The sequence below is a fragment of the Enoplosus armatus genome, chromosome 14 (genome assembly GCF_043641665.1).
Source record: "Enoplosus armatus isolate fEnoArm2 chromosome 14, fEnoArm2.hap1, whole genome shotgun sequence".
NCBI lineage: Eukaryota > Metazoa > Chordata > Actinopteri > Centrarchiformes > Enoplosidae > Enoplosus > Enoplosus armatus.
This window is the reverse complement of record NC_092193.1, coordinates 18302468-18330342: the sequence shown is the minus strand read 5'-3', so window position 1 is coordinate 18330342 and position 27875 is coordinate 18302468. Positions and strand designations below refer to the sequence as shown.

The window sequence follows — 27875 nt, the reverse complement described above, 5'->3', positions numbered from 1 at the left end:
ATCAATACAAAAATACACCTTATCCCTCTTCCTGCACTCCACACATTTCTGCAATGATATTTTATGAGAATGAATACAAACATTAGATATTGCACAAAATAAATGATCCCTACAATTCCTCTGACATTGCTTTCCCCAAAAATCGTGATAAGAGCATCCTTCAAATGCTCATTCCTAGCGAGACAGATGTATACTTTTTTCTCTGCAGAGAAACACGGACTCCCAGCTTCTGCAGATTTACCACCTCTGATATCTGCTCATATTGTCTGGAGGCAGTCCAAGATTAGCCTTTGTTACTGGTCCATTATCTCTACTAGCCAAGGCAGAGCTGATGCAATAGCCGCGTTAAATCCACCTGGACCGGCAGGCTGCTGCTCTCCAAGCCTCAGTAACACCACCTCATTATTAATGACTTCCTGGCTGGGGACTTTGGGACTTTTCATGGTTATAGCCAATCATCAGCCATCAAAGTGGGCCACCATTGATACTACGACAGGTTTGTTTGATATTTCTGAAGACGGGGCTTTAGTGACATCATTGGTGGGTTCAAAGGAGGGGCCCAGTTGGGGCATGGTGGTGGCAGGTTGATCCAGGGAGGCTACCATAAATAGGAGGTCGTTGGTACGGCGGGGACCAGTGACTGCGACACCTCTCATGGCCTTGGTTGCAACCTTGGAGGAGCTCTTTGCGCTGGAGCCTCGTCGAGGAGCTTCACAACGCATCAGGGCTTGGAAACATCTGTAAAACTGGGGAAGCATACAACAGACACATGATCAGAAATGTGCTGTACTGCACAGAGACCACAGAGGATGAAACTGTAAAGGCTTTCCAAGAAGAGTATTGCTGTAATATGCTGCGAGACCTGGTCTGAATACAATGAATGCAAATGTAACATCCATAACAGATATCACCGGATTTTTTATTTTTACCAAACATGAATTTGATTCAAGTTGCTGCTTCTTCCAATGGAAAGTTAATTTGCCTCATAATTTCCCCATCTCTCTCTGTTGAACCTTTGGGCAAATTGCAAATGATAATGACTGATAGACCCTCCTTCTCTCTCCCTGCCCTCCTCTGTACCCACAGTACTACTTTGTCATTGCGCTTATTGTGTCGCCGGCTTCTTCATGTGGAACAATACGCCAAGGGACACAAATGATTTGTTAAGTTTCTAAAGTATATTAAATATTCAACTAATTACATTCTCAATCTCGAACCATTACTGCATTTTCAATTGGATAAGTGATTTTGCTAATGTGTGCTTATAAAGATTGGCAAGTTGAGAAAAGAGACTGGGAGACAGCCAATCCCATTTTTCTTTTCACCCAATCTGGTATTTTCTCTTGGGCAAACTAACCACGCAAGAATTACATTGCTTAATAATTTTCATAGTGCAACCATTTTCTAAAAGTTTTAGCTCAGTTTAGTTTAGTTTAGTTTAGTTTTAGTTTTTAGTTTTATTATAAAGGGTCTTTTGTGAGGCTAGTTTCCATAAGAATATAGCACTATAATGTACACTACTTGCTGTTGAAAAATCAGGACAGAGAAAATTGGTTCAATTTGTACGTTGCTCATCATGCGGTTATTTGAAATGTCCCCCGATAAGATTTCCATGTGTATTGGGCAAGGCAACAATTCACATGGCACTAACAAGATGTGTCCATCAGAACAGGAAGTGACCTGCATGCCCAAGTTGAAGCTAAGTGGCAGATGGGGGAACCGTTGAAAATACACTACCACTCATAAAAGTTGTACCACTTAACTAAAATGCAAAAAGTGCCTACAGCAAAGGAAGCAGAACGAATGAAAAAGAATGACGAGGTTTGGGGAAGACCAAAGATCATCGCCAGGCTTCACTCAGTGGTATAACTGCCAGACCTCCATCTTTTCAAACTCAGTGGTGAATCTTGTCAAAAAGAAAAAACTTTTTGTTGTTTTGTTTTTTTTCAACCAGGGAAGTCTTGCTGAGAGCAATGCTCTCTCTTTCAGTTTTTCACTCACACAGTTTCACACCTTGAAGATGCTCAGTACAACCATAGTACAACCATCTGCTGTGTTGCCCCTATGCCACCCCATTGGAGCAGTTTGCTGGTTAAAGGCCTTGCTCAATGTGGTAAGAAGGGAGGGGCAGGTGCTGCTTTTCACTTCCACCACTCAGCTTTATCTTTGAGCTCCAGGAACTAAACCGGGACCAAGCCATATTTTCTAGTCTTAACGCTACCACTCTCCCCAGCATTGTGCTTTATCCTCAATAGTGTGTGACAAAGGCTACACCATCTGGTCTACTCCACAGTGTCAACCAACAATCTGTGCGTAACTTACACTTACACATTTACATTGCCAGCAGTGTTCAAGCAGGATGATGTATGGTTTTTCTGGCCAGCTAAGCTTACATAGGGCCGTCAAAACTTGCCTTTACATTCACTTTTCTACAAGTCTAGTCTAGTTGTACAGTGACTTTGTTTCAATCACACAACTTCAACTGCATGGCATGGTGCCTCTCCTGCTCTTCAGGCCTCATAGATTATAGACAATATTTACTTTGCTTGCTATGCCACCAAGAGTCCACTGTCTGCCTGGTTCCCCCTTACTGTAGACCTGCAAGAAACTTGCAGACGAATATGCATCGCTCACATGTTGTTAGAGATGCCTCTGACCTCCCTGCCTCCCGTTCTGTTGTCCACATAAATGAACCCCATCAAACCTTTACAATGACAGGCTGGATATGGTTAAGTGAAGCACCCTCAACCAGTGGAATGGGAGCTCTCAAGCTCTCTCTTCATAACTAACTTCCCGGGAGGCCCTCCTCACACCAGTAGTGCAAAACACAGACCCACCACTGGACAAGTGGTGACTGCACTTCAACATTGTACATCAGCTCTAGCTCCCAGATCCAGCTGAGGATGGGAGGACCGCAACTAGCCCATTTGTTCTGAGCAGCGCTGTCGTTGAAGAATGCTACGATTGATGCGGATGCCTTGCCTCAGTCAGCCACTGATGGTATTGTCTCTGCCTGGTGAACATGAATGAAAGTGATGCCTGATTTCCGCTCTAAGTTGATTTGCTGTTAGATAGGTTTTGTTTTTTTACATTCATAAAATGTCACTAGAATGTGGCCCCTTTTGTGGCCCCCGATTAAGGAAAATCTTAGATCCGCCACTGACTTGTAACTTTAAAATTTAATTGGATCACAGTGGAGTTATCCCATCATACAATGATCCCTTATTTACAGTTGTATTGGAGTTGAGTCTCACTTTTGACATCACACCTCACAGCCAGAGAATGCAGTAGCCACATTCAAATATTGTACAAATATTAGAACTACCTGTCTAATGCTAACGTTAACTGCTTGAAGTTAAATTAACTCAGAAAAACGATCATCGTAAAAATTATGGGAGATCAGTGTCACCAATGTAGTAGCCTTGTGACGTTTCCATCAGCAACAAGTTTAATCAAGTAGCAGTTCTTCATTAAGCATTAACACAAGATGATAAACAGCCACAAAGGGAGCTTTGTAGTTTGAAATTCTACTATGCAAGATTAAAGTTGCAAGAGATATTACCATAAACACATTTCCTCAAACTGATAACATTGTTTCAGTGATGTTAGATAAACCTCTACAGGGATACACCTCCACAAGTACTGTATTCTCACCAGCACCATGAATCAGAACACATCAAAATATTTCGTGGAAAGAAAGGACAGGCTGTCTCCAAGGTACAAAGGAAAGGCATTGAAATGTATACACCATCTGTCAGGGTATAATAAATAGTGAAAGGATCCCTGGATACATTTTTCAATCCAAGAAAGAGATCTGGAAGTCTCGGGATGATGATTTCATGCAGATCTTCCTGTTTTACACCAGCCTCTACACATAACAGAGCTCCTGTGTTGCCCAGGTCTAAGTCCTGGGATCTGCTGATGGACAGATAGAAGGATTCTGAATAATTGAGGACCGCAGCAGCAGGTTGAAAGCATAACAATGCATTCAGGGTATTTGGTTATACTTTAAATTCTAGGCATTTCCAACCACATCCAAGGCATATTAACGACACAGGCAAGCACTGGACCACAATTTAAACCATTTTAAAGTCCCCTCCTTCAGCTCCTGTTAATGTGGACTCTCTCCACTCTTGAGTAAACGTAGTATACTTAGTATACTTTCTGAGTTTCATGTATACTTATAGTCTACTACATTTTCTCAGGAGTGCAAAACTCTTTCACAGCATCTGGTAAAGTGTAGATACCGCAAAAGTCAAATGCACACATTGAAAGCATTTCAACTGTGAACAAACAGATAATGAGACAGAGACAAATGTATAAAAGCAACAGGAAGATGCCCGGCGAACTTGTAACAATAAAGAGATGTGATATTAATGTGGGCTTGCAACAGTGCTGAAAAGCAGTACCAACATTATAGTTGGGAGTTAATTGTCCACAAACAACGGTGTTACAGATTACACCGGACATTTTACAAGAAAAGATATTAGTCGATGGTGCCTCGGCCGTGAACATGCCGGACTGACACTCACTCCCCGGGCCACCTGCCCCTACCGTGCACACCTGCAAATTATGGAGAAACAGCGCTTTTGCTTTTCCCTTTGACACCAAATCCTCCGCCATCGCGTTGTCGGTCAACTCTCGTCACGTGAGAAGTGAAATCTGATTCTTCTGTGCTGCGACTTTCAGTTTATAATTGTAGTCCATTATCAGACCAAGTTTTGATAACACACTTAGTATTTTACTTCTTTTATTTGATGAATGTGGGACCTGATACGCAAAAATGAACTAAATGGCTTTTATCTCTATAAGAAATAAAGCAAAACGACTGTGGAGGCAGTGGGCAAGTAATGTAATCTGTGTATGCCTAAACACCGTGTAACACCGGTAATATTGACTATGTACCACAGCAAGCCTACTCCTAACAGCAGTCTTTTGTTAAATTATAAGGCTGGCAGTGTTTTTTGTTTTGTTTTTTACTGTCATCAAATCCCACAAAGCCAACAATGTGTTGATCCTACTAACAAGTATTGGCTGTGTAACTAAAGCCTGATATAGCTTACCCATCTGTGCCATAGAGCTCCATTGTTGTCCAAAGCCTATTAAAACATAAATGAGCCACATTGCTGCACTGAGTGCTACTTCACTACAATGAGCATGGGCACTGCCACTCGCACCTAAATGGTAATAAAAGTAAATACTAGGAAAAAATATATACTTACAACAACTTAAAGGTTTGGTCTTTACATTGGATTTGGTAAAAGAAAAAATAAATAAATAAAAAAAATAGACTAACGCCAGCCTCATCCTTTAAATGACAACCTAAGTACTTTTCAGTTTAAACGTCTCGCAAACGTGATTTTTTTACCACACCACAAAGTCATCTTGTGAGAATTTTGTAGTCATTTGACTCAATATTGAACTTCTCCCACATATCGTTGTCTGTCAAATGCTTGCTGGGTATGAAGAGAGAGAGAGAGAGAGAGAGAGAGAGAGAAATGCCTCAGGATATAAAGGATATAACCAAAGATTCTCCTCACGATGTATCCTTGAGCTACACATTCACCCCCTTTGTCAGTCTGTCCATAACCTTTAGGTCATCGAGGAGTGAAGGCTAGCGTGGAGATGTAGAGAAACGAGACGATCAACACATCTCTGTGGTGCCGATGCACAGCCCCTGCTCCCCTCAGCTGTCCGAACAACACACTGAAGAGTGTTAGAAAGATGGAAGATGGAGACAACTGGTAGAGGATGGAGTTAGTTAAGACACAGAGGCATCAGGGCTAAGGTCAAGAGAAAGGTGAAGGCAATGACAGATGAACAGATACCGCATGACGGGGAGATGGGAAGAGCAAGATGCACTGACATGAGTATTTTGGAGAGAGAGAGGGTTGGAGATTACTCAGGAAGGGTCATCTCAGAATCAGGTTTGGGTGATGCTTTTTATGATCTGGGCTGATGCTTTACGGGTAGAGGATGACAAGAGGGTCAAATGTCAGGCATCATCTCAGACACTAAGGCACTAATCTACTTTTTAAAGCATAGGACGTCTGCTCGGATCGAGTATTTTTCTGTTTCTACATGACTGTGCACGAGGAGGCTTTCTTTAGCAGTTCATACACGTTGGCTTTGCAAGAGGAGACATCGGTTTTGTTTGTTGTATAAAGGTCCTATGCATGGGGTTGGCCATTTCTCATGTTCAATCAGTAGCTATGTAAATCCACACCGCAGAGCTGGGTGCAAAACTGCAAATATCCAACTCTTTTAATTGAGTTCTTTGTGACACTAATATTCAAAACTTTGCAGAGTTCTCGTCTGAGAAGAGGCCAATTGCAGGCAGGCAATCACTTCAGTACATGATACCTAATGCAGTTTTAAGGATCTAAATGAAGTGAGCCAATGGCAGGAAGCATTAAGCTTCTTTTATAGGCATCAGCATATAACCCACCACTTCATTTGACGATTGCGTGACTTAATTTGATCAAATAAACTCCCCAGTGTTGGGAAGTATCCTGCAGACCACAGAATGTAATGTAAAAATGAAAAGATCTGAGCGCTCTATCCGGAAAAGTAATGATTGTCACACAGGAACATGTGAGCAGAATGACAATCGAATGATTTCCTCTTGGGATTTCCTGGTACACTCTCAAAACAGCAAAGGGCTGCAGTGAGTTTATATTTTGTGTATCAGTCATTTCCTCACTCTGCTGGAACTTTCAAGTCTCATGGTTAAGATTTCCTGCAACATCTTATTTTGGTGATGGGGAGAGCCATTGACGTAATACTTCCTTGCCTCAAACATGGTTCTTCAGCAGACAAATCTATCCACGTTCCTGTTTGAAGTGGCCTGAGGAGTGAGATGATTCTGATTTGGTTAAATAAGCAGCTCCCTGGAAACCAAACAAAACTTTGGTTTTTGACAATGTTTCCCCAGTGTTGGTGGATACTGTTTCCTATCACAACTATTTCAGAGGCACCATGCTTACATGGAGCTACAATAGTCAGCTACATATAAGCTACAGACGTTAACTAAGTTTCATTTTCCAGGTGTTGAGTCCAAAATAACTGTGTTTTCTGCCTGCCAAGGACTTGCAGCACTGTTGAGCGCTCCCATTGAACTTTCTATTTAATTACATTAGAATGCTTCAAGTCGATATTGGCTCTTTGTCTTGGTTTTAATACCTCTGTACCTGATGAAGAGACAAATTGGGCTATTTCTCGTGTAATAAGTCATTTAGAGGGAGCGTTCAACAGTGTTGCAAGTTCTTAGGAGGCAGAAATGAAGCAATAAGGCCATTACGTTTTTCATGATATTGCTGCTATGCCTTGTTAACATACAGTACAGTATGTTAGTACAGTACTTATAGTCTCCATCTGCAGTGACAGGTTTCCGAACTTTATAATGATTTGTTTAATAGGTTTGAACAGATGATGCTGGCCTGGTTTTTACATGAAAAACGTTGTACAGACAGAGAATTATAGTTTAACAGTTGGTCCAGTTGGGTTCCACTCATTCAACTCTTTCTTTTAAGTTCACTGAAGAACGTATGTGTCTCTACAAGTAGGACATGAAAGTAATGTAACAATTCAGACAATAGTGAATATACAGTTTTATGTGTAATGCCAAAGGGGTAAATTAAAATATGGTTCTATTTGAATTTTCCAATTAAAAAGATGATCATATAAAGACGATATTAGGCATGACAACTGTGAGGTAATACGTTTTCCATTTAGGTCAAATGATGATTGGAATTCTGAAAACTAGCTTATAAACTGCAGTCAAATATGCTGATGATAATAACATACCTTCTTTTGTAGCTTCTCAACAGTGAGATATTTTTCTCATGTGACATCAGTATAATATGATGTATGATGGGGGACTGTCGGCCTGTGCGTTCTGTTCAGAAGTTCTCCAGATAACGGGGAAGAGATTTGTCTGCTGGTCACAGGTGCTGAACAGAGTAGGCATGGATATTGATAAAACACCCACATCAGGATCACCGCACTCAGCCTGGTCTTACTGGCCGAGAAACTAGAGGCCATGCAAGGCAGAAGTAATCCAAACAGTAATCTGTCAAACGCTAACATATCAACATCACCTCAGTGATTTTACAGCATGAATAAAACCGGCAGGCTTATCCTTGACGCTAAGATTAGCAGGACAGTTTTGCAGCCACAAATCCTCCACACTTAACTAGTTCCTCTGTTCTCTGCCGCTTGCTAACACAGAGAAGCTCTGTGTTTCTCAAAGATGCCATTTTTCAACTCCAATTTAGTTAATTATTCAGTTAACTCCAAACCGCAAACTACATACGATATCCAGTTGTCCATCCTTCTCTGTTTCAAACCGGCAATCCTGCCAAAGGCTCCAAAAGAAACAGAAAGGCAGAAGAACACACGACAAGATTTATAAGAACAAATTTTTTTCATTTTGCAGTACAAACTGTAGCACAGTGGAACCAACTATCCCTAAAATGTAAAATTCAATTAAAACAATAAAAATACAATATTAAATTTCCTAAAACCCACTATTGATCAGAATGATTCAATTAAATGTATTTTTACAATAATGTGACAGTGTGTTTTCTGATGGTCTCCATAGATCAATATCTGACCTCGAGGCTGAACAGGTGGCCCCCGGCTTTGCTTTGGCTCTCACGAATGACGGCCCCAATGCTCAAGATAACAAAGTAAATATGAATGTACCCAAGATGTAGGCTTCAACCAACCAAATTATTTAACCAGCGGTGGAGCAGCAGATCACTCAGAAATCTCTGGGCCTGTCAAACATGGTGAAGCAATTCACTGCAATAAAATGGGAAGATGTTGAATTTATACCACCTGTCAGTTTGTTTGACATATTTATGAGACTGATCCTCTCGACAATAAGTAATTTATATTCTGGAGTGATGCACCTGAAATTTGCGCACAGTGTATTTTGGAGCCCTTCAAGTAGGCTCATGATGTCTTACAAAGTTGCATAGCTAAAAATGACTGCTTATTGGTACTTGATCTGATTTAAGCCACTTTTTGCAGTAGTGTTTAATAATTACAATTCATCATGACTGAGTTATGTTAAAGGAGTAGTTCTACTTTTTGGAAAAATATGCTTGATTGCCTTCTTGCATAGAGTTAGACTGCAAAATTGATACCACTCTCACTCACTAGATATGAAACTATATCCAGTTAGCTGAGCTTAGCAGAAAGGAATGGGAACAGGAGACTGTAGGAAGTCACTGTGTCTAGCACATAACCCCCTGCAAAACCACAAGTTGTTGTTTTTACACTTAGGATTAAACAAATGAGATATAACATGTTAATTAGTGAGCTTTAGAGGTTCATATCTACATGGCAGTTGTGAGAGGTGTATCAATTCTCTCATCTAACAAAAAAAGCGAATAAGCATATTTCTGTCAAACTATTCCTTTAATGTTTAAGCCCTGTCCCATTATATTATTTTGTGTAATCCAATTATGAACAATGTTTGTTACTGCTATGTGCAACTCTGCGTTGGGCCCTTGTAAAGCAATGAAGGCTCTGACAGACCCTGCTTCGTTAACTTAAAGATACATGTTTATACACTAATCCCTTAGGTGTGTGTGTGTGTGTGTGTGTGTGTGAGAGAGAGAGAGAGTTTATGGGGCAACAATAATGTTTTATGTCCCCTGATGCTGATTTCGCAGCAAAGCTCTCGTCCATTCTCAGCAGACACACAGTACAAACCACCACGTCTTCACACGAGATAAAAAGATGATTCAGTGTAAACTTACCCAGAAGCAGGTTCCTGACATCCAAGCTCAGGCCTCTTGGCTGTGAGCGTCGCTGATCATTGATGGGACAAACACACACCAGCTGCTACTTGTATCTGTACAGCATTTTTAGTCTTCAACTCGCCTCAACTCACAGTTTCCATAGTAACGGGCTGGGAGGAATTGAAGACTGAAAAAGACATACAGGACATTTGGTGTCCCTCTCTCACGCTGTCATGAATGTGTGGGCTAAAACATCCCTGCAAGGTCAGTCAGCTTGAGTGGGAAGGGAGCGTCAGATGGAACAGACAAGAGAGCAACGAAGGCTCTCGTACCTCCGGATGACGGAGCAACATCTGGAACAGGGAGCAACGCTGTGTTGATTTCCAACTTCACAATAAAATAACTCCTGGCAGTAACTCTGTGAGGAAAGTTTAAACTTCAAAGTATCACACTTGAATGGCTTTGTGATAAGATTTACTCTCCAATATACAGTACTGCATATATTTTTCTGTATAGCACATGAAATCCCTCTGGCTGAGTCTGAAGGGAATATTTTCCAATACCTTACACAGCATATTGTGCTTCACTTAATGCAACAGAATGAGATGATAAAGATTACATTGAGGAAAAAAGTTTTATCAGTGGGCCCCAGTGGGAGTGGAGGACTATCGTGGTTATCTTTTGTTATTTTCTCTCACCATGATGAACTGTGTTTCAGAAGGGAACAAAACATCTTAAATCTTAAGTGTAAATATATTGTTTTGAACAAAGAGTTTTACTTGAGAGAGAACCTTGATAAGTAAAGTACAAAGTAGAATTTGAGGAGTTAAGTTCCAGACCACTATACATCCAAAATATAAATCCTAAATCAAAGTAATAGGCTTTCAATGTTTTATACGATAAGGTGTTCAGTCTGTGGGAGTAATATCATCTTTCAACCCAGGATAAAAGTTACCTGCAGTTACCTTCGCTTTGGATTTATGTTGTTAATCATTTTGTAATAGGTCTGAAGTTCCTCAAATTTCATTTAGGAAGCTCATATATTCACAACTTTGGTCTCCTTTACTGAGTGAGTTACACTTGGCGGTTGTGTGTCAGCTGTAGAACTTGATGCACCAGGTAGAAACACAGCAAATACACTGCTCAAAAAAATTAAATCTTAAATCTTACATTGGATCTCAATGAACGAAATACATATTCAAGTTCAAAATCTTTACCGTACATTGTGTAATTCATTGAGAACAAAATGACGTAACAACGGTCAATGGAAACCAAAATCACCAACAACTGAGGGCTGGATTCAAAATCAAAGAAAAAAATTGAAATCACAGGCTGATCCAACTTGTATGAATTTCATCACAGCAACTCATGATGTGACTCAGTAGTGTGTATGGCTTTCATGTGCCTGTATGCACTCCTGACAATGTCCGGGCATGCTCCTGATGAGACGGCGGATGGTGTCCTGGGGGATCTCCTCCCAGACCTGGATCAGGGCATCAGTGAGCTCCTGGACAGTCTGTGGCGCTACTTGGCGGCGTCAGATGCACCGATACATAATGTCCCAGAGGTTCTCAATTGGATTCAGGTCTGGGGAACATGAGGACCAGTCAATGGCATCAATGCCTTCGTCATCCAGGAACTGCTTCCACACTCGAGCCACATGAGGCCGGGCATTGTCCTGCACCGGGAGGAATCCAGGGCCTACTGCACCAGAGTAAGGTCTGACAAAGGCTCTGAGGATTTCATCCCAGTATATAACAGCAGTCACGGTACCGTCGGCTAGCACATGGAGATCTTGCGACCCTCCAAGGATATGTCTCCCCACACCATCACTGACCCACCGCCAAACCGGTCATGCTGGATGATGTTGCAGGCAGCATAACGTTCACCACAGCGTCTCCAGACTCTTTCACATCTGTCACATGTGCTCAGTGTGAACCTGCTCTCATCTGTGAGAACGGGGCGCCACTGGCGGACCTGCCAATTCTGGTGTTCTCTGGCGAATGCCAGTCAATCTGCACAGTGCTGGGCTGTGAGCAAAGGTCCCACTAAAGGACGTCAGGCCCTCATGCCACCCTCATGAAGTCTGTTTCTGACAGTTTGGTCAGAAACATGCACACCAGTAGCCCACTGGAGGTCATTTTGTAGGGCTCTGGCAGTGCTTCTCCTGTTCCACCTCGCACAAAGGAGCAGATACCGGTCTTGCTGCTGGGGTGATGCCCTTCTACGGCCCTGTCCAGCTCTCCTCGTGTAACAGCCCGTCTGCTGGTATCTCCTCCATGCTCTTGAGACTGTACTGGGAGACGCAGCAAACCTTCTTGTGACAGCACATATGGATGTGCCATCCCGGAGGAGCTGGACTACCTGTGGGCTGCAGGTACCGCCTCATGCTACCAGTAGTGGCAAGGACACTAGCAAAATACAAAACTAGAGAAGAATCCGTCAGGAAGGATAAGGAGAGAGCAATTGTCTATGGCCACCACCTGCAAAACCATTCCCTTTTTGGGTGGTTGTTTTGCTGTTGCCTCTCCAGTGCACCTGTGGTCACTTTCATTTGCACCAAAACAGGTGAAATTGATTCACAATCGCTTATGCTTCCTAACTGAACAGATTGATAGCCCTGAAGTTTAATTGACTTGGTGATGTACTGTGATGATTAAGTGTTCCCTTAATTTTTTTGAGCAGTGTAGTTCATGACAGTGAACGCAGTGATAAGCTTATGTGCTCTTTTAGAGGATTGATGTTAGAAATCCTGCAACAAATACGTTAAAAAAATGTTTGAAGGGACACAAAGAAAAGTTTAATTCTGGCTATTTTCAACCAGGCCTTTATTTTCCTAGTTTTTCCACGATGTGGATAGATTCTGTCCAAAACACACCCACAGAGCCGGGACAATCTCCAGCAGTCAAACACAAAATCGAAGTGTGATCAGCCACTGCTCGTGTGTGTTGCAGCGTAAGGCAGCTGACAGATACTGTCGACTGCTGATGCTGCGTTCGTGTCATACAGGATGTTCTGTAAATACTGTAAATCTGTCGACAGGGAAAAATGTTTGTGTCGACTTCCTTGTGGGAATTACAAGTAGGATCTGTGGACATTTTTTGCAGCTGCTGTTATCACACACCTGGGCAAGTGGTTGTATAAACAGAGAGCATATGGTATAGTATATAGCTCTATAGTCACTGAGGTTGGCAAGTCATTATAGAAATAATTGTAATTACTTTCTGTAGTGAACTGGTGTTTGGTTAAATATTCATAAATTATTGTGGATATCGATGTTCCAATGATTGAAACGCTTGCTTTCAAACCTGAAACCTGAATTCAACACAAATGCAGCAAAGTAAATGAGGATGTGTGTAAACAAGAGGGCTGGATTAACCCGCAAGGGGGCTCCAGGGCAAAGAATGAGCTGTGGGGCCCTATTACTTTGAAATAATATGTTCGAGTCACTTTCAGGACTTAACTGTTGCAGCTGCTCCAGCAGTGAATTTAAATGCAATCAATCTTTGTGATAGATAACTCAAGGGAGTTTGGGCCAAGTTAAAAGTAACTGGAATTATCAATGAAACAATACCCGCCCTCTAAACATATCCTTTTGGGGAAAAACTGCATCAGTACTCCTACTGGTTAGGCAGTGTGTCTCATTAAATCTTATTTAAATTCACCAAAGACCTTTGCTGGAAATAGCCTAATCTAATTTTCAGGAACGAGAATCTCGGATGCATTTCAGGCATTGTTCTGGACTCCGAGCTCCGTCCTGGCTGAACCAGAAATTGCAAAATAAAAAAGTCAGTTTCCACCAGTCTGTGGATCTAATTAAATAACACAAACAAGCGACAGTTGCATGATAAATGTGACACTACTTTTAAGGTCTGCTGTGATTAATTATTTGGATTGAAAGGCTTTGTGTCTCCTCGTCCTTCATGAGTAATTTAGTATGTATGTACAGCTAGTTTATAATCAGATGCTGTTCTCCACATGTTGGCCACTAGAGGCATAACACGAGGAATGACTGATGAAACATGTCTGATGTTGGGAGTTCACTTCCATACCCTGACTGCCTTTCATCCTGTCTCCTGTCTCTCTGGCCCTCCAGCCAAAAAAGCCAGAGCGGGGGCCCGTCTAGTTTAGTAGCTGACGGCCCAAAAAGTTTCTGTCTTTTCCTTTCAACTTGTGACTGATGGACAGTCGTGTGTTTGCATTTCTTCCACTGTTCTGTTGAACTTGTCTGTGACCACAAATACAAAAGCCTTCAAAAATATTTTCTTAATCAGCGACTTATATGATCACATCATATAAATCTGATGACAGTTGGTGGGTTGTTTGGTCACTGTCAGTCAGATTTGATCAAACCACACTCACACAGTCCTGATGAAGCAGATTAGCTAAGTGTTAAATAAATGAATAATAAAATGTTTTTTTTTTGTTACTTTGTTATTTTAAAGAATAGAATTATTCTGTGAAATTTGCTCATGCAGTTTCTGGTGGACAATTACATTAGATTAGATATTAAATATAAGGCTACAGTCAGCTATCTTAGCTTAGCAAAAAAGGGGAAACGGCTACCCTGTCTTTGTTCGAGGTAACAAAATCCACCTAGCGGCATCTCTGAAGCTCATTTATTAACACATTATATCCAATTTGTTTAATCAATACGAAAGCAAATGTAAAAATGACCATTTGTTTTACATGGGGTTATGTGAAGAACTATTTCTTGGATGGGAGCAGTAACCTCCTGGAGTCTCCGCTTGTTGCTAAGCTAAGCTAACCTGCTGCTTACTGTAGCCATATGTTTATCAAATATGAGTGTTGGTATCAATCTTCCAATCGAACTCTGCCAGAAAGCGAATACGTGCTTTCAAATATTGATATTATTCAAGCATGCCAAATTAGGGGAACACACAAACGAAAAAACGTTGAGCAGCTATAGTGAAAATGGAAAGCTATTGTGTAACTAAAGAGAGCTAAGAGGGGCATGTGACATGACCTCATTGTGTCAGTTTTTAATTACCTCCTCACAGGAAACATAGAATTAAGTATTACGAAGTAGTGCAAATAAACACAAGAGTCCCAGGCCACTTCTCGAACAATCTCAAAATAGGAGCTTCCAATTAAAGATAATACGTCCCAAAGTGATTCATCATAAAGTGGGCATGGGCCAGGGGTTCATTGGGACCTACTGTAGGTTGAATTATCAACATTTCAGATGATGGGTGCTTTCATGACATTGCAAATACCCCCTCTGGTCTGACAAGCAGTCAGTACCAGGAATTGGTTAGAATCACATGAAAGGCCGGGGTTAGTCAATTACAGAATATATTAGATTTCTCCAACGTGACCTGAGATACACCGACATGCAAACTTGGAAAAGATGGAGTAGAGGAGGACACAGGCCGTGACTTCTTATTGAATTGTTGATGTCATTAGAAAGCTGATTATTGGACCCTGTGATGCTTCTTGATACACTTGGTAAGTTTACAAAGCTAGGAATCCATCACACATGTCCAAAAACAATGTATTATCTTTTCAGTGTGAAATTGCAGCATCCACAGCTTGAGTGTTTTTCTTCAAATCTGTAACAAATGGCTAGATTCAAATGTAAAAAACCACCATCTTATTCATCGTTCGCACACAAGTACATAATTTTGATTATTCAGTGACAAGAACATCTGATAGGAATATAAAACAATGACTCATTTCCTAAATATCAAACCACCCTGAAAACAATGGAGATGACTGAACTCAGTAGGCAAGGTGACCTCCACCTGCTGCTTCGTGACAGCGAAAGATAAAAGGCACTGACCTCAGCCACAGCCCTCCCTCCCTCCGTCCCACTCTCACCTGTTTATTCATGAAGACATAGATGACTGGGTTGATGACCGTGCTCGTCTTGGCCAGGACCGAAGGGATGATGCTCGCCTCGGGCGTGACCAGGCCCGGCGGCCCGAAGGTGGCCAGCAGGGCCATGATGCCGTACGGCAGCCAGCACAACAGGTAGCAGATCACCATAATCACCACCATGAATAACACGCGCTGCTCACGTTTCCTGCTCATCGATGCATTGATCCCGCTGACCTGGAGACAGCGAGGGGAAGAGAGGGTAGAAGGGTGAGAAATAAGACTTTAATGAGCTGGCAGTCCCCTGTGATGACACAGTGTGTTCTGACATATAGGTTTTTGACTTTTGCTGCCACAAGGCATTCAGATTTCCCCCTATGGGAGACAGCTGTTGGAAGAGGAAGAGATGAGTGTCGGAAATAAAACACTCGAGTGACAGAATAGAGTGCAGTTCAGATGGGGTAGAGGGAGAGATTGAAAGGCGTACAGAGAGGCGGAGGGAGCAGGAAACAGAAGAGGAGGCAGGGAAACTCATCTCAACATCTACAGAAGGACTCTAATCAGTGAGGAGACGGAGGCAGTAGAAGAAGAAAATAACATGGAGGGCTTTGTTATCGCTGATCATTGGATTTACTGAACATCTTGACCTCAACACAAGTGGTGCAAACAGACAAACTCTCACATTGTTATCTGACATAAACACATGGACATAGAACAAGCCATAGATTGACATTTGGGTAAATGCGCTTATTTGCATCCTTGCGGTGAGTTCGATGAAAAGCTTGATACTATTCTCATATTTGTTTGTTAAAGCAGCTGGTTAGCTTAGCTTAGCACAAAGACCAGAAACAGGGCAAAACAGCTAGTTTGGCTCTGTCCAAAGGTAACCAAATCTGCCTACCAGCACCTCTAAAGCTAACCAACCAAAAACAAAGAGTAAAAACTACAATTCACCCTTTCCCAGGGGAGTTCTGGAGTCTCCGCTGGTTGCCTGACAAACCAGATATAACGTGTTAATCAGAGAGCTTTAGAGGTGCTTTTAGGCAGATTTTGTTACCTTTGGACAGAGCCAGGTTAACGGTTTAACCCCATTTCTAGTCTTCATGCTAAGCTAAGCTAGCTGTCTCCTGGCTTCAGCTACATATTTACTCTAAAGACATGAGAGTGACAGCAATCTGATTCTCTAACTCTAGGCAAGAAAGCAAATCAGCATATTTTGCAAGATGTCATTAACTGCTAAGATCTGGAAATGCTGAAACCTCGTGCATGACGTGACTAACACACACGCACCTCCACACAGACACACTTGCATAATGACAAACACCTTCACTCTCCACAAACTTGAGCAGTCTGCATTTGTATCTCTGCCTGATGGCCACATGTTGGCGGCTGTCATTCAATTTCATCGCCATGGAGACACACACTGACAGGGAACCACTTTTTTTTTTTTATTATTATTTTGGTAAGGGAGGTGAAGCGAAGTGGTGGTGGTGCTAAGAACAAGCTGACGTAAACAGAACATAAACAAAAACAGTCCAATGGTCCAGTGATCAGTCATTATCACTCTCATCACAGCTAATCATGAAGAAAAATATTCTGCACTCTAATGAAACCTCCATATTTGCACAAGTCTAGTCTATATAGAGATATTTTTATATTAGCACATGCTACATACATGGTGTATATATGTTTATGCATGCTGTAAGAGTCTATAAAATATGACAGTATGTTTAGGTGCTCTTCGCCTGCATTGTCCCATTATACTGACCATGCTGTAAGACTCCCGTGCCGCCACTCACACTGCGGCATTTGCATGAATATACACATTAATATGGCACTCAGCTTTCGGGCAGACAGGCAGAGTGTTTGCATTACTGCCACAATATGACACAGAGCGAATAAATGCTTTTCCAAACCATGCCCGTGATTGGCAGACTCTTTACATTTAGCTCATTTACCCCCAAGAGGCTTCCACTTCTCTGCAAATGGGAATTGAGGGTGCGTTCATACAAAACATGTTTAGAACATTTTATCCAGACTCTGCTCAGAAGTGTCTTAGTTGAGTTTCTTTCTGGCTAAATGTGTCATGGCTTGTGAGGAGCATCCAGCTTTTTTTTGACAATTTCAGATAACTGCTTAGCTTTATTGGATAAGACAGAGGTATGGTGGTTATGAGATTTAAGCTTATGGTATTATTGTTATTATTATTATTATTATTATAGACCCTTTTAGTGTAGACGTCATGGTTACGTCAAAGTGCTCGCTGGAGGCAAAACAAAGGAGAGACACTGGAGGCAAAGACGAATCACCTCAGAGTTGTAGGCTACATAACGTCCCGAAAACATCATCTTGCTGTGTAGTTGGGTGCCAGAATCGAAGGAGTAATGGCTCCAAATTGAAATTGTATCACATATGAGCTAGGATTGGACCGAGGCGATCGTCAAAAATGCTTGTGTTTGTAGCTCACACTTCGTATCACATAAGGTTAAAGTATTATTTATTCCTTATTTTTTTACGGATAACGTTATGTGTCTAAAGGTCTGTCATGCCCACCTAATAAGAAATTGGGGAACTCTGAGGAATAGGTGATTTCTCTTGTTACGCTAACTCTTTTAGCACATTAGCTGACGTTGTTAGCTAGTTGTATGTCCAGAGACAAAACTCCTCTGTTAAATCTTTGCATTTCAAGTCTTGTAGGTCTACATGACCATTCAGGACATAGCTATAGGCATCTAAAGATTTATACGCCCTCAGTTTCTTTTTACTATACACGCTTGGTTTGGTAGGTGGTCAGGTTGGTGTAAATGTCTGGTCATTCCACCGGAGGTAATCCTGTCAGATCGTCCATCCCCACTGAGTGAGCTTGTACTGGTTGGCCAATCCTCCCCCACTGGTAAATGTTAACTTTAACCAAGTGAGTGACCGTACATATTCAGAGAAACTCGTATTTTCTTCAGTGACTGATTAAAAAACAAGCCAACACAACTTGCAAGCTAGTGTTAGCTCACGTGTTCAGGGAATTATTCTGCCTCCACCTAAGCTCCGCCCACAAAAACCGTCATGATGTTTACTAACAGAAAAGGGGTCTATACAATATGTTTCATTACAAGAGAAAAGGCATTTAGGATGAGGACCCACCAATGTCTTTGTCAAATGTAATTCTATGTCGGGTAGAGAGTTTGGCTGTGGTTGCCGGACAGAGCAGCACAGAGCCGCTAATGTTAGCCTGAACTTTGATATAGTAACATTATGAACCAGCTTCCACAATGTGGGGATATACTACACAGTGGATGTGCTGTTTAACCCAATCCTTACACTTTTGCTCTTGTGATTTTGGTTTTGTAAAGACTAAAAAAACCCTCTTTGTATACCAAGTATCTCTTAACCCCCATGCACAAAAATCCAAAGCTTGACATACCTACCGTGCCTAGTTACGGTTGCTAAGCTATGATTGGACAATCGCTGTTTGGAGGGAGGGGTTTAGTGAAAAGTCAATTGCGGCCAAGAGCAGAGACGAGTCCATCACACTGCAGCCACTGGGACTAACTGAATCTGTTTTGACTCCCTCTGCCATCAAATCTCTAACTTGGCAGGACAACACTAGGACACAAAGTCCAATAAACAAGCTCCTGAGGAGGCAATTGGATTTTTGTCTGGTTTGCTCTAAAGAGGCCAGTATAAACTCAAACAAACCAAAAACAAAAATGACGGTAGATTCCAACAACAGCCAATATGTCAATACACTGTTTTGTATCCTGCCAAGAGCTGAGTGACAGTTCAGTGCCGCCTGCACATACAGTAGCTCCTGACACATTGGGTAAGCTGTCCAGGGTTACCCACATCAATTGTCTTTTTAGTGCCTTATGTTAAGTCAAAAGTTTTTAGAACTCTTTTTTAACTGAGGCCACCCGTCATTTACGCTCCAAAAACTTTTACTTCTAGTTTGGCTCTGTTCCTGCACAGTAGACTTTCTCACTTTGTCAGCTTTGGAGAATAGGTGGCTAATAGCTTCAATCTTGGCTCTGATTAAATAAATGAAGTGGCATAGATCACAGACAAATTGAGGAAATGGAGAGTAAGTGCTGAATGATTGCAATCAAAGGCTGGGTGGCTGATGAAAGGAGCTAGCTTACTAATTGACTGCCCTTACAGAGAAGCTGTTTCATATGCTAAACAGCAATCCCCAAAGCAGTATAATTAATATTTATGTGCTGCGTCCGTGTGACGGCGCAAATCTGCTGCAGCCTTTTGTCAGAATGTTGAAGACTACAAGCTTGGTAATGAGCTATAAAGATAACAGTCGGTTTTTGATGATGGATAACATGATGCTGCACTAAGCAGGCAGTGAACTGAAAACAGCAGCCCCTTTCTCTCTAGCTGGGCGTCCTGACAGTTTGAAATAGAGTTGTAGATTATGGGCAGTGGTCCAATGTGGCACTGATGCTCACAGAGTGTGGATTGACGGGTGGGAAAGAATTTGTCAAGAATTGCTTGATGGGGAATGTATGTCACGAGAGAATATCTTTGTAGCCTTCGCTGACTAAATTAAATATCTGATGGCTAATTTTGCTTCTGCGACGACAGAAGGAGCATTGTCTCCTCTTGAGTCCCTTGCAGGCTGTCAGTTATTCAGACAGATCATCTGGCCAGTAGGCTGCAATGTTGAAATTAGTTTTGAACCAAACTAAAAGCAACAGCCTGGAAATAACATAAAGTTTAAGGTGTCTGTACATGAAATGGCTTTGTGCTTTCATCATGTGTGTCTGTGTGTGCTTCTATGCTGTTTGTCCATATATTGTCTTTTTCCTGAGTACACACGTGTGTGTGAGGCCCCACCAGAAAGAGCATTGTTGTTACTAATAACATTAACGATGGCAATGGCTCTGTTCTATTCAAGTGTCCCTGTAAGCCATGACAGTGAGCCAGCATGCTCAGGATACCAGCATGACCCTGAAACTGAAGCAGCTAAATGGAATTCAACCATCAATAACTTTATGAATCAAACATCAATCAATGTGCTTTTCCCACTGTGACGGGCCCATGTGAGCCAGCGCCATGTGTACTGAACATTAGATGAGGTATTCAAACACGGCAGACAGTTCTTTCCTATGAAAGCTGCTCACTCAGTGTGTAAAGTGTCCATCCCTTCCTATTTGTGCTCTCTGTCGGCCCACATGATTGACATGAAAATAATGCCTCCTATTGGACCTAATGGTTTAAATTGTGATGCAATTTAGATTCTAGGCCACTACACTAAAATCAGGCCCTTTCTCGTGGTATTATTTCTGATGCATTCTGGGACAGTTTTCTGATAAAAACACACATCCTGAATCATTAGAAAGCATAGCACAGCCAAGGAAACTGCTGGGCCCGTGCAAACTGCAGTGTATAAAAGCTGCCATTACTAAGAGAAACTTGAGTAAGAAGATGGACTGAATGTTGGCAGACTATGGAGGACAGTCAGTCAAGAAAACAGCACCATGCTGTACTTACTACTTACTGCTGCCAGCAATGTAAAGAAGTGTGATGAAAAAAAACTGTATTATGTCATGGTTGATTAACATTACTACTAAAAAGCACACAAATATCCTTAAATATCACATCAAGGGGACAAAAAAAGTTGCAAAAAACAACGTTACCTGCTAACATTTATAAGGTTGTGTAAGTGTTCCTGTCTGAATAGGAAAGATGTGCACGACAGTGATTGTGTGTTTTACTTCTTTCTGCCTGCCTAAATGTGTGTGTGTGCCTGCTACACAGGCATTTTGCTCCAGATGACACTGAAGTTGAGATTAAGAACCTGCTTTCAATATGTGTCAGCCGGGTCGTCTCTCTGTGGAAAAAGACAAGTCACTCTGTGGTCTTGTGCTGTCACACTGACATGTACTGCAGAAACTTCCTGTCTGTGGGCAAAGCCATCTATTCTAATCACAGCATGTCACATGCAAGAGGATGAATAATGGCGTGTGAAGCGAGGGAGACGGATAAACTGGATTGCGTGCTCTGTCTCTTGAGAGATTTGACAAGTTACACTTTACTGTAGGCATTTAGCTGTTCACACTTCATGTTCAGAAGAGGATCTTACAATGACTGTACAAGACTTTAACAGTTAAGCAGTGGATGGATATGAAGTGAGCTCTCAGTGAGGCACATGCTGTACGTCTTTTAGAGAAAAAAAAAGAAGTTATTTTGCTTTGCCGAATGGAGACAGAAGGTTATTCCACACTGGAGAGGGAGACAGAAACAAAGCCAAAAGTAGTGATGACCAGGTCGTCTCACGGAGGGGAATGTAGCAGGCGGTGGCAGAATTTAGAGCACTGGAAGGGCTGCATAGTTCAGACCGCAGCGCCATTATTATTAGTCTTCTTCAAGGAGGGAATAGTTGAAGGACATGCAAGAATTGGGTTGAATCATCGATGAATTTCAGTTTCAAATAATATTTCAGCAGCCTTGCTGTATGTAGTTGGTGTTGCAGTGGTCAAGGCAGGGGTGATTAAAGTTTGAGCAAAGAGCCGAGCAGAATCCTGGGTGAGGAAAGATCAGATTGAATGGATTTTTTGGGGAGAGTGAACCCGTACTTGGAACCCGTGGCTGCATTGTGGGTTTTGTATGACAGTTCCTTGTCTAGAATCAAGTCAGAGCTCCTGCAGGCTTCAGGCAGGAGTCGTTACAGTCTTGTCAGTGGTGATGGAAAGGTCTAGTGGAGGGGAAGAAGTGCCGCAGAGAACATCCATCCTATCCATTTTTTAGTATTGTTAGTTTTCAAGGAGAATAGTTCATAAACCATATTTGGCATATTCTCTAGCCTATATATATATATATATATATATATATATATATATATGAATTACAGACTGGGGGAAGTTGAAAAAGAGAAATTAAATGCTTTGAAGGCTTTTCAGACAGAAATTAAACCATGGTTCTTGCTTCATTCAGCAGTCACTGAACGGCATGCATTTATCTTAATTTTAGAAGTATTTTCATTTCATGAGTTCAAGCAGAGCGACAGATGAAGAGAAATACTAAAGTGAACATTTATATTGGTTCTCATTTGCCAGGCAAGTTAAATCAATAACAGAAAACTAGCAAGAGAGAACATGTTGACTCAATTTGGATTGCTTGCTACTGTTTTTTCCACTGCCCTGTAGAGTCTGCCTTAAAATTGTGGTTTATGAGGACTGGGCACGTGGACAGACTGGGTCACAAGGAAAATATTTTTATTAGAAAATACTGCCTCTAAAGCTGACCATTATTAGATAAAATCTAGAGAAGAAAATATATAATGTAAGACTGTTAAGAAGTCTTAGAAACTTCATTCAGCTTCAACTGCTTTCATTTCATTTTGTAGTCTTCAACTGACAGTTCAGTTGCTTTCAGTCCTTACACTTCAACTGACATCACAAGTCCTTTTAATGCTTTCCCTTTAATTGACACTGCAAACTGTTTCAAGTCTTTGGTCTTCACCTTCTTCAGCATTTCTGAGTCAAACAACTGTCTCAACTGCTTTCAGTGCTTACACTTCAACTGACATCTTCTTTCAGTTTATACTGTACGCTTGAATTAGCATTCATTTTTTTTCAGGACTTCCACCATAACTGGCTCCCAGTTCAATTTATCATTCACATTTCAACTGACACTTTAATTCCTTACAGTGCTTGAACTTGAAATTAATCTGCAGCTTCTTTCGGTACTTTCCCTTCAACATATGCGTTTTACATTACAGTTAAATTGGCACTTCAACTTACTTCAGTGCTACAATAACTTCTTCTTCTAACTACTTCTTTTGGGACTTCCATTTTAACTGCCATTTCAACTTCTTCCAGATTTGTATTTTGACTGCCACTTCCACTACAACTTCACCTTATTTCAGTATTTCAACAATTTCAAATGTTGCAACTGCAAAATTTCATCAGCAAGCACATTTTCTTATTTCTTCTGAATAAAATACATCAGAATACTGTGCAAAGCTAGATTTCAAAGTTTCAGAACAAAGTCCTATATTACGGCAAATTAACTTCCAAATCTGTATTTCTGTCACGATATCCTTTAACGGCTCAATAATAACATTTTCAGGTTTGAGCACCAGATAATCCTTATTTGGAGGCAGGCGGCAAAAGGGAAAACAACAGCAGTTTATCCAAGCATGCATGAAAAACTCAAATTATGGGCTTGGATCTAAAAAGCAGTGTGGAACTTCAGGTCCAGTATGCATTTGTGTTCCTGTGGTAGTCCTTTCAGCCTTATGAAACACTGGTGGGATCAGCTGCTTTTTATATCAGTGTAATCAAATAGACTCATCAGCCTAATATTTGTGAAGAGAGCTGCAAGCTGCTCTTTGAGGTTAAATGGACTCTGAATCATTTTTTTCTTCCACTCAAATAGTCTGAAGTCTGCCAAGATGGCTTTTGAGATCCAATTGTATTGCTATTGCTTTTAGAATGACATCATTATTTTTTAATGAATTCAATTATGAGCCACAAAGGTAACACTCATCTCTGTCTTACAAACTTTAAAAACATGATAACCTATACATACCTTGGTTGTGAGGGTATCTTTTCAACTTTCTTGGCTACAGTTGAGTGTTTCGGTGTTTTTTTTGGAGGTGGATCAGGGCATAGCGTAGACCTGTGTTTGATACCAGGCCAGCAGGCATATGTGACGTCCCCCGTTTGAAGGATAAGTCACCCCCAGCATGTTCCAAACTCATGAAATTGGTCTGCAGGTGGATGGAGGAGACAGACTGACAGCAGTGCTCAAGCAAAGCAGAAATAAATCAACACACAACTCCGACTGTGTTTCCATTTCACTGCTCTGATAAGAACTGTGGAGTCATTACTCTCTTTCTCTCTCTCACTTAGTCAAAAGATTTTCTGGCAATTTCAACCGTTGTCTTTTCTTTCGACATGAGTGCTGGCACAGATGTACCTGTGTTCATTCACTGATATCTGTAATTGTATCATGAGTGGAAAAGCAGAAACAAAACAATGAGAACATTCAACCCAAAAGTGCTGTGTAGTCAGTGAGTTACACACAGATACCAGAAAAAGACTTCAGCCGGGTTGTCTATCTGTTCATAATGACCCAGAATTACACCACAATCACACCTGATAAGCCCCAACTACTCTTCTGCGCCACCCCCCCCCCCACACACATACACACACACACACACACACACACACACACATTAGCGCACTCTAAGTGTTCTTAATTAATCCTCATAATCAGTTAATTTGGAGTCTTCATGCCGGCTAACTGGATTACACGGATGGAGCGGGTGCCTGCTGAAAATCACCTCGGCCCTGGGAGGCTGGAGGCAGTCAGTACCTCCTGTGCCTCCCCAGCTGCTGCCTGCCCCTCCTCCCCGCCCCGCAGCAGCACCAGACACTGGCTATTAGACTGTGAGATTGGTGGCGGCAGCGGTGAAGCAACAGAAAGCAGGCGGCAGGAGCCAGACATGGGGGTGAGAGCAGACAGAGAGTGGAGAGAGTGAGATATAGCGGAGAGAGAGGTTGTTTGAGAGGTAAAAGTGCACGGGAGGAAGGAGTCAAGTTGGTGCAGCGGAGAGGTGGGAGAGTGAAAATCCCACAAGGGGAGAAATGGTGGCATATAGGGAAGAGCTGCATGCAGGTAGATTTACAACTAATTTCTGTTGATGGAGACTCCTGTGAGTCAAACTGTTAATGACAGATCAGCAGAGAGACTAAAGTGCTGCTCTGATGAATTTGATAAGTTCCTTCCTCTCCTGCTTTTCTCTTTCTATCCTCATTTTGGGCAGTTGTTGTGAGAGTTTGCCCCACGCTGTAATCAGCAGGTGAGGCTTCCAGCTTGGCCCACGTTCACCTGGCTAGAGAGAAATGTGTGGCAGCTGCAGCCATGTTTGCCCTGCCGGTTAGACAAACATGCACGGACAACCTTAGAAGAGAAGGCTGTCATGTAAGTGTACTCAGCTAAGGAGGCTGAAACAAATAACCTTCTCTGACCGTCTCCTTTAAGCACACATAACCTTAGAGACTCCTTGGAAAATGGAGACCCAAGCCAAATCATTTGAAGCAATTAATATATACTACGCCAGGAGGATATGTTTTTTTTTGTGAGAATGCACTGTCAAGACTCCTGGGAGAGGTGAGCTTGAGCAGCTTTGCAACACTACACTACACTGCCTCAACCGGGAAAGAAAGATTAGAAGCAATTTTCTGAGTGCCTTTACTGTAAATTCTGCTGCTGTATCTCCTTCTATCTTTCACAGAAACCTCTTTCCCATTTTCAAGTCTGTAAGTCAGCTGCATCTAACTTTGAAAAGAGCCAAAAAACTTATCTTGTGACTGTTGAAAGTGACTAAAGTTATGTGGAGAGGAACAAAACGGGAGATATATGAAGGAGGAAACTTCTAAACTTCTAATGCCACAGCTCTTGACTCTTAAGAGCAACTCACCCTCATACAAACTGTGATCCCTCATGACTGATATGACAGATAGAGTTTCTTTATTAAACCCAAGCATGTCATGTGTCGCTCTGGAAACATCCCCAGACTTCTGGCTTCTGACTGAAAACCAGGGCTTTACAAGACCTACAGCACAGTGATTGTAAATGTAATAAAAGCACCTCATTTTGTCGCAGGCGTCGCCGCATTAGCTGAACATTCACAAGTGAAAATGTAAAAACACTGATGGTGTTCCTCTGTACGATTTCTCTCCCGTTGGCGGGGCTGTGACAGCTGAAACCGCATCGCAATATCAAAGCGAAGTCAAGTCCTCGCCTCAGAAAGCTACATCCTCCCCAATCTGATCGCACTTCCATACCCCACCACACCCCCACCCCCCTCTCTGCCAGAGGGGGGGAAGTGCAGTCACTGAGACGAGACCTTCGACTAATGCTGAGAGTCACATCAACAATTGTACGAGTGACATCTCCCCTCTGAAATTACTCACTTGAAGTGGGTGAGAGAGGCGGGGGGAAATGGCTCTTGAAGCCAATCAGCTGTACAAAACTCCAGTCTTATGCTGACGGTTTGGGGGAGTTGCAGACAAACAGAGAGATACACACACACACACACACACACACACTGTACAGAAATATACACTCAGACATCCAGTATACATCCACTCTGTAGGCATATACAGTCTCCGGAACTTCCTTATTTGAAAATAGATATAAAAACACAACCATAAGCAGTCAACTCAAATACATTATTTTTACATTTAAACACACACCTGGGCACCCAGACAAATAGTCAGACAGTATGCACACACTCAAACGCACAAAAAGACTTTCGCCTGGCTTGTTTTGCCTCAGCATTCCAGCTCCTGAGTCGGCCCCGGATGTTCTGCCAGCGCAGTTGTTGGCTGCTAAACATGATTGATTGCAGGATTCGTGTTTGCTGCATTAGTCCTGTATGCCACCCGCCTCCTGTGGCCTGCCAAACAACTTCGCCTGCCTGCCGCCCATCAAAGGGCCTCTCTCAGCAAGAATCCTCAACGCTCCACTGAGTCGCTTTACAAACACTCACTGTCCCCCTCCTCCCCCTCCTCCTCCTCCCTGCCTTTCCACATCCCCGTGTTACTTCCCTCCCCTTCCTCCCCTCGCCGCCACATCGAGGTGTCTGCAAGGTTGCGGAAAAAAAAAAGAAGCACGATTGTAACTTTTATTGAATGAGGGAGAGTCAAGTAAATGTGTCGAGCACTGGGGGAAAAAGCATCACCAGCTGCTTTCTATAGACAAACAACTTGTGAGGGAGGGAACAGGAATCAAATTGAGGGTGAGGCTCTGTCGGGCTGCTGGGGGAATACAGGTGTGAATGTAGTGAATGCAAGGTGTGTGTGTGTGTGTGTGTGTGTGTGGGTACACTACACGGAGTGCCGGGACATTCATTTTCATTTGGAATAACAACACTCCGAAGACCTAAAGGAGAGGGAAGCTCTGTATAAGCCATGCGGAATTGACTTGTTGAATTGAAGCTAAAGGGCTTTTTTTTTCACAGCTAGATTGCTTTTGGTAATGTCTGGAGATCCTGCTTCGAGGGACCGATGTTCCCATCCTATGTCAGAAGTCTTGATAGAGTTCATCAAATACAGAGAAAAAAAAATTAATCATATCCACCGGATGTGAGCAAGGTGTCAAAGAGGAGTTCACAGCAGCCCTTACACATGCCTGCTGTCGGCAAACACAAGTGACGTCAAGAATGCTTCACATCCTGATCCTAAAATATTCAGCACGAACCTCTGCCTGCGTTAAATTGAAGAAAAGAGCGCCACCAGAATATAAACTCAAGATAAAGTGGAAATCTAT

General features: G+C 42.1%; 1 protein-coding gene across 1 annotated transcript in view; it reads right to left on the bottom strand.

Annotated features, from left to right (window-relative positions):
* Positions 1–458: 458 nt before the first annotated feature.
* The window catches only part of tmtopsa (teleost multiple tissue opsin a), a 51081-nt gene continuing 23664 nt past the window's right edge, over positions 459–27875 (bottom strand). Inside the window, exons 3-4 of the mRNA XM_070918980.1 lie at positions 15594–15827; positions 459–746 (exon numbers count right to left, since the gene is read on the bottom strand). Of these exons, the coding sequence (XP_070775081.1) occupies positions 459–746; positions 15594–15827 (522 nt within the window). The remainder of the gene's footprint in view (positions 747–15593; positions 15828–27875) is intronic.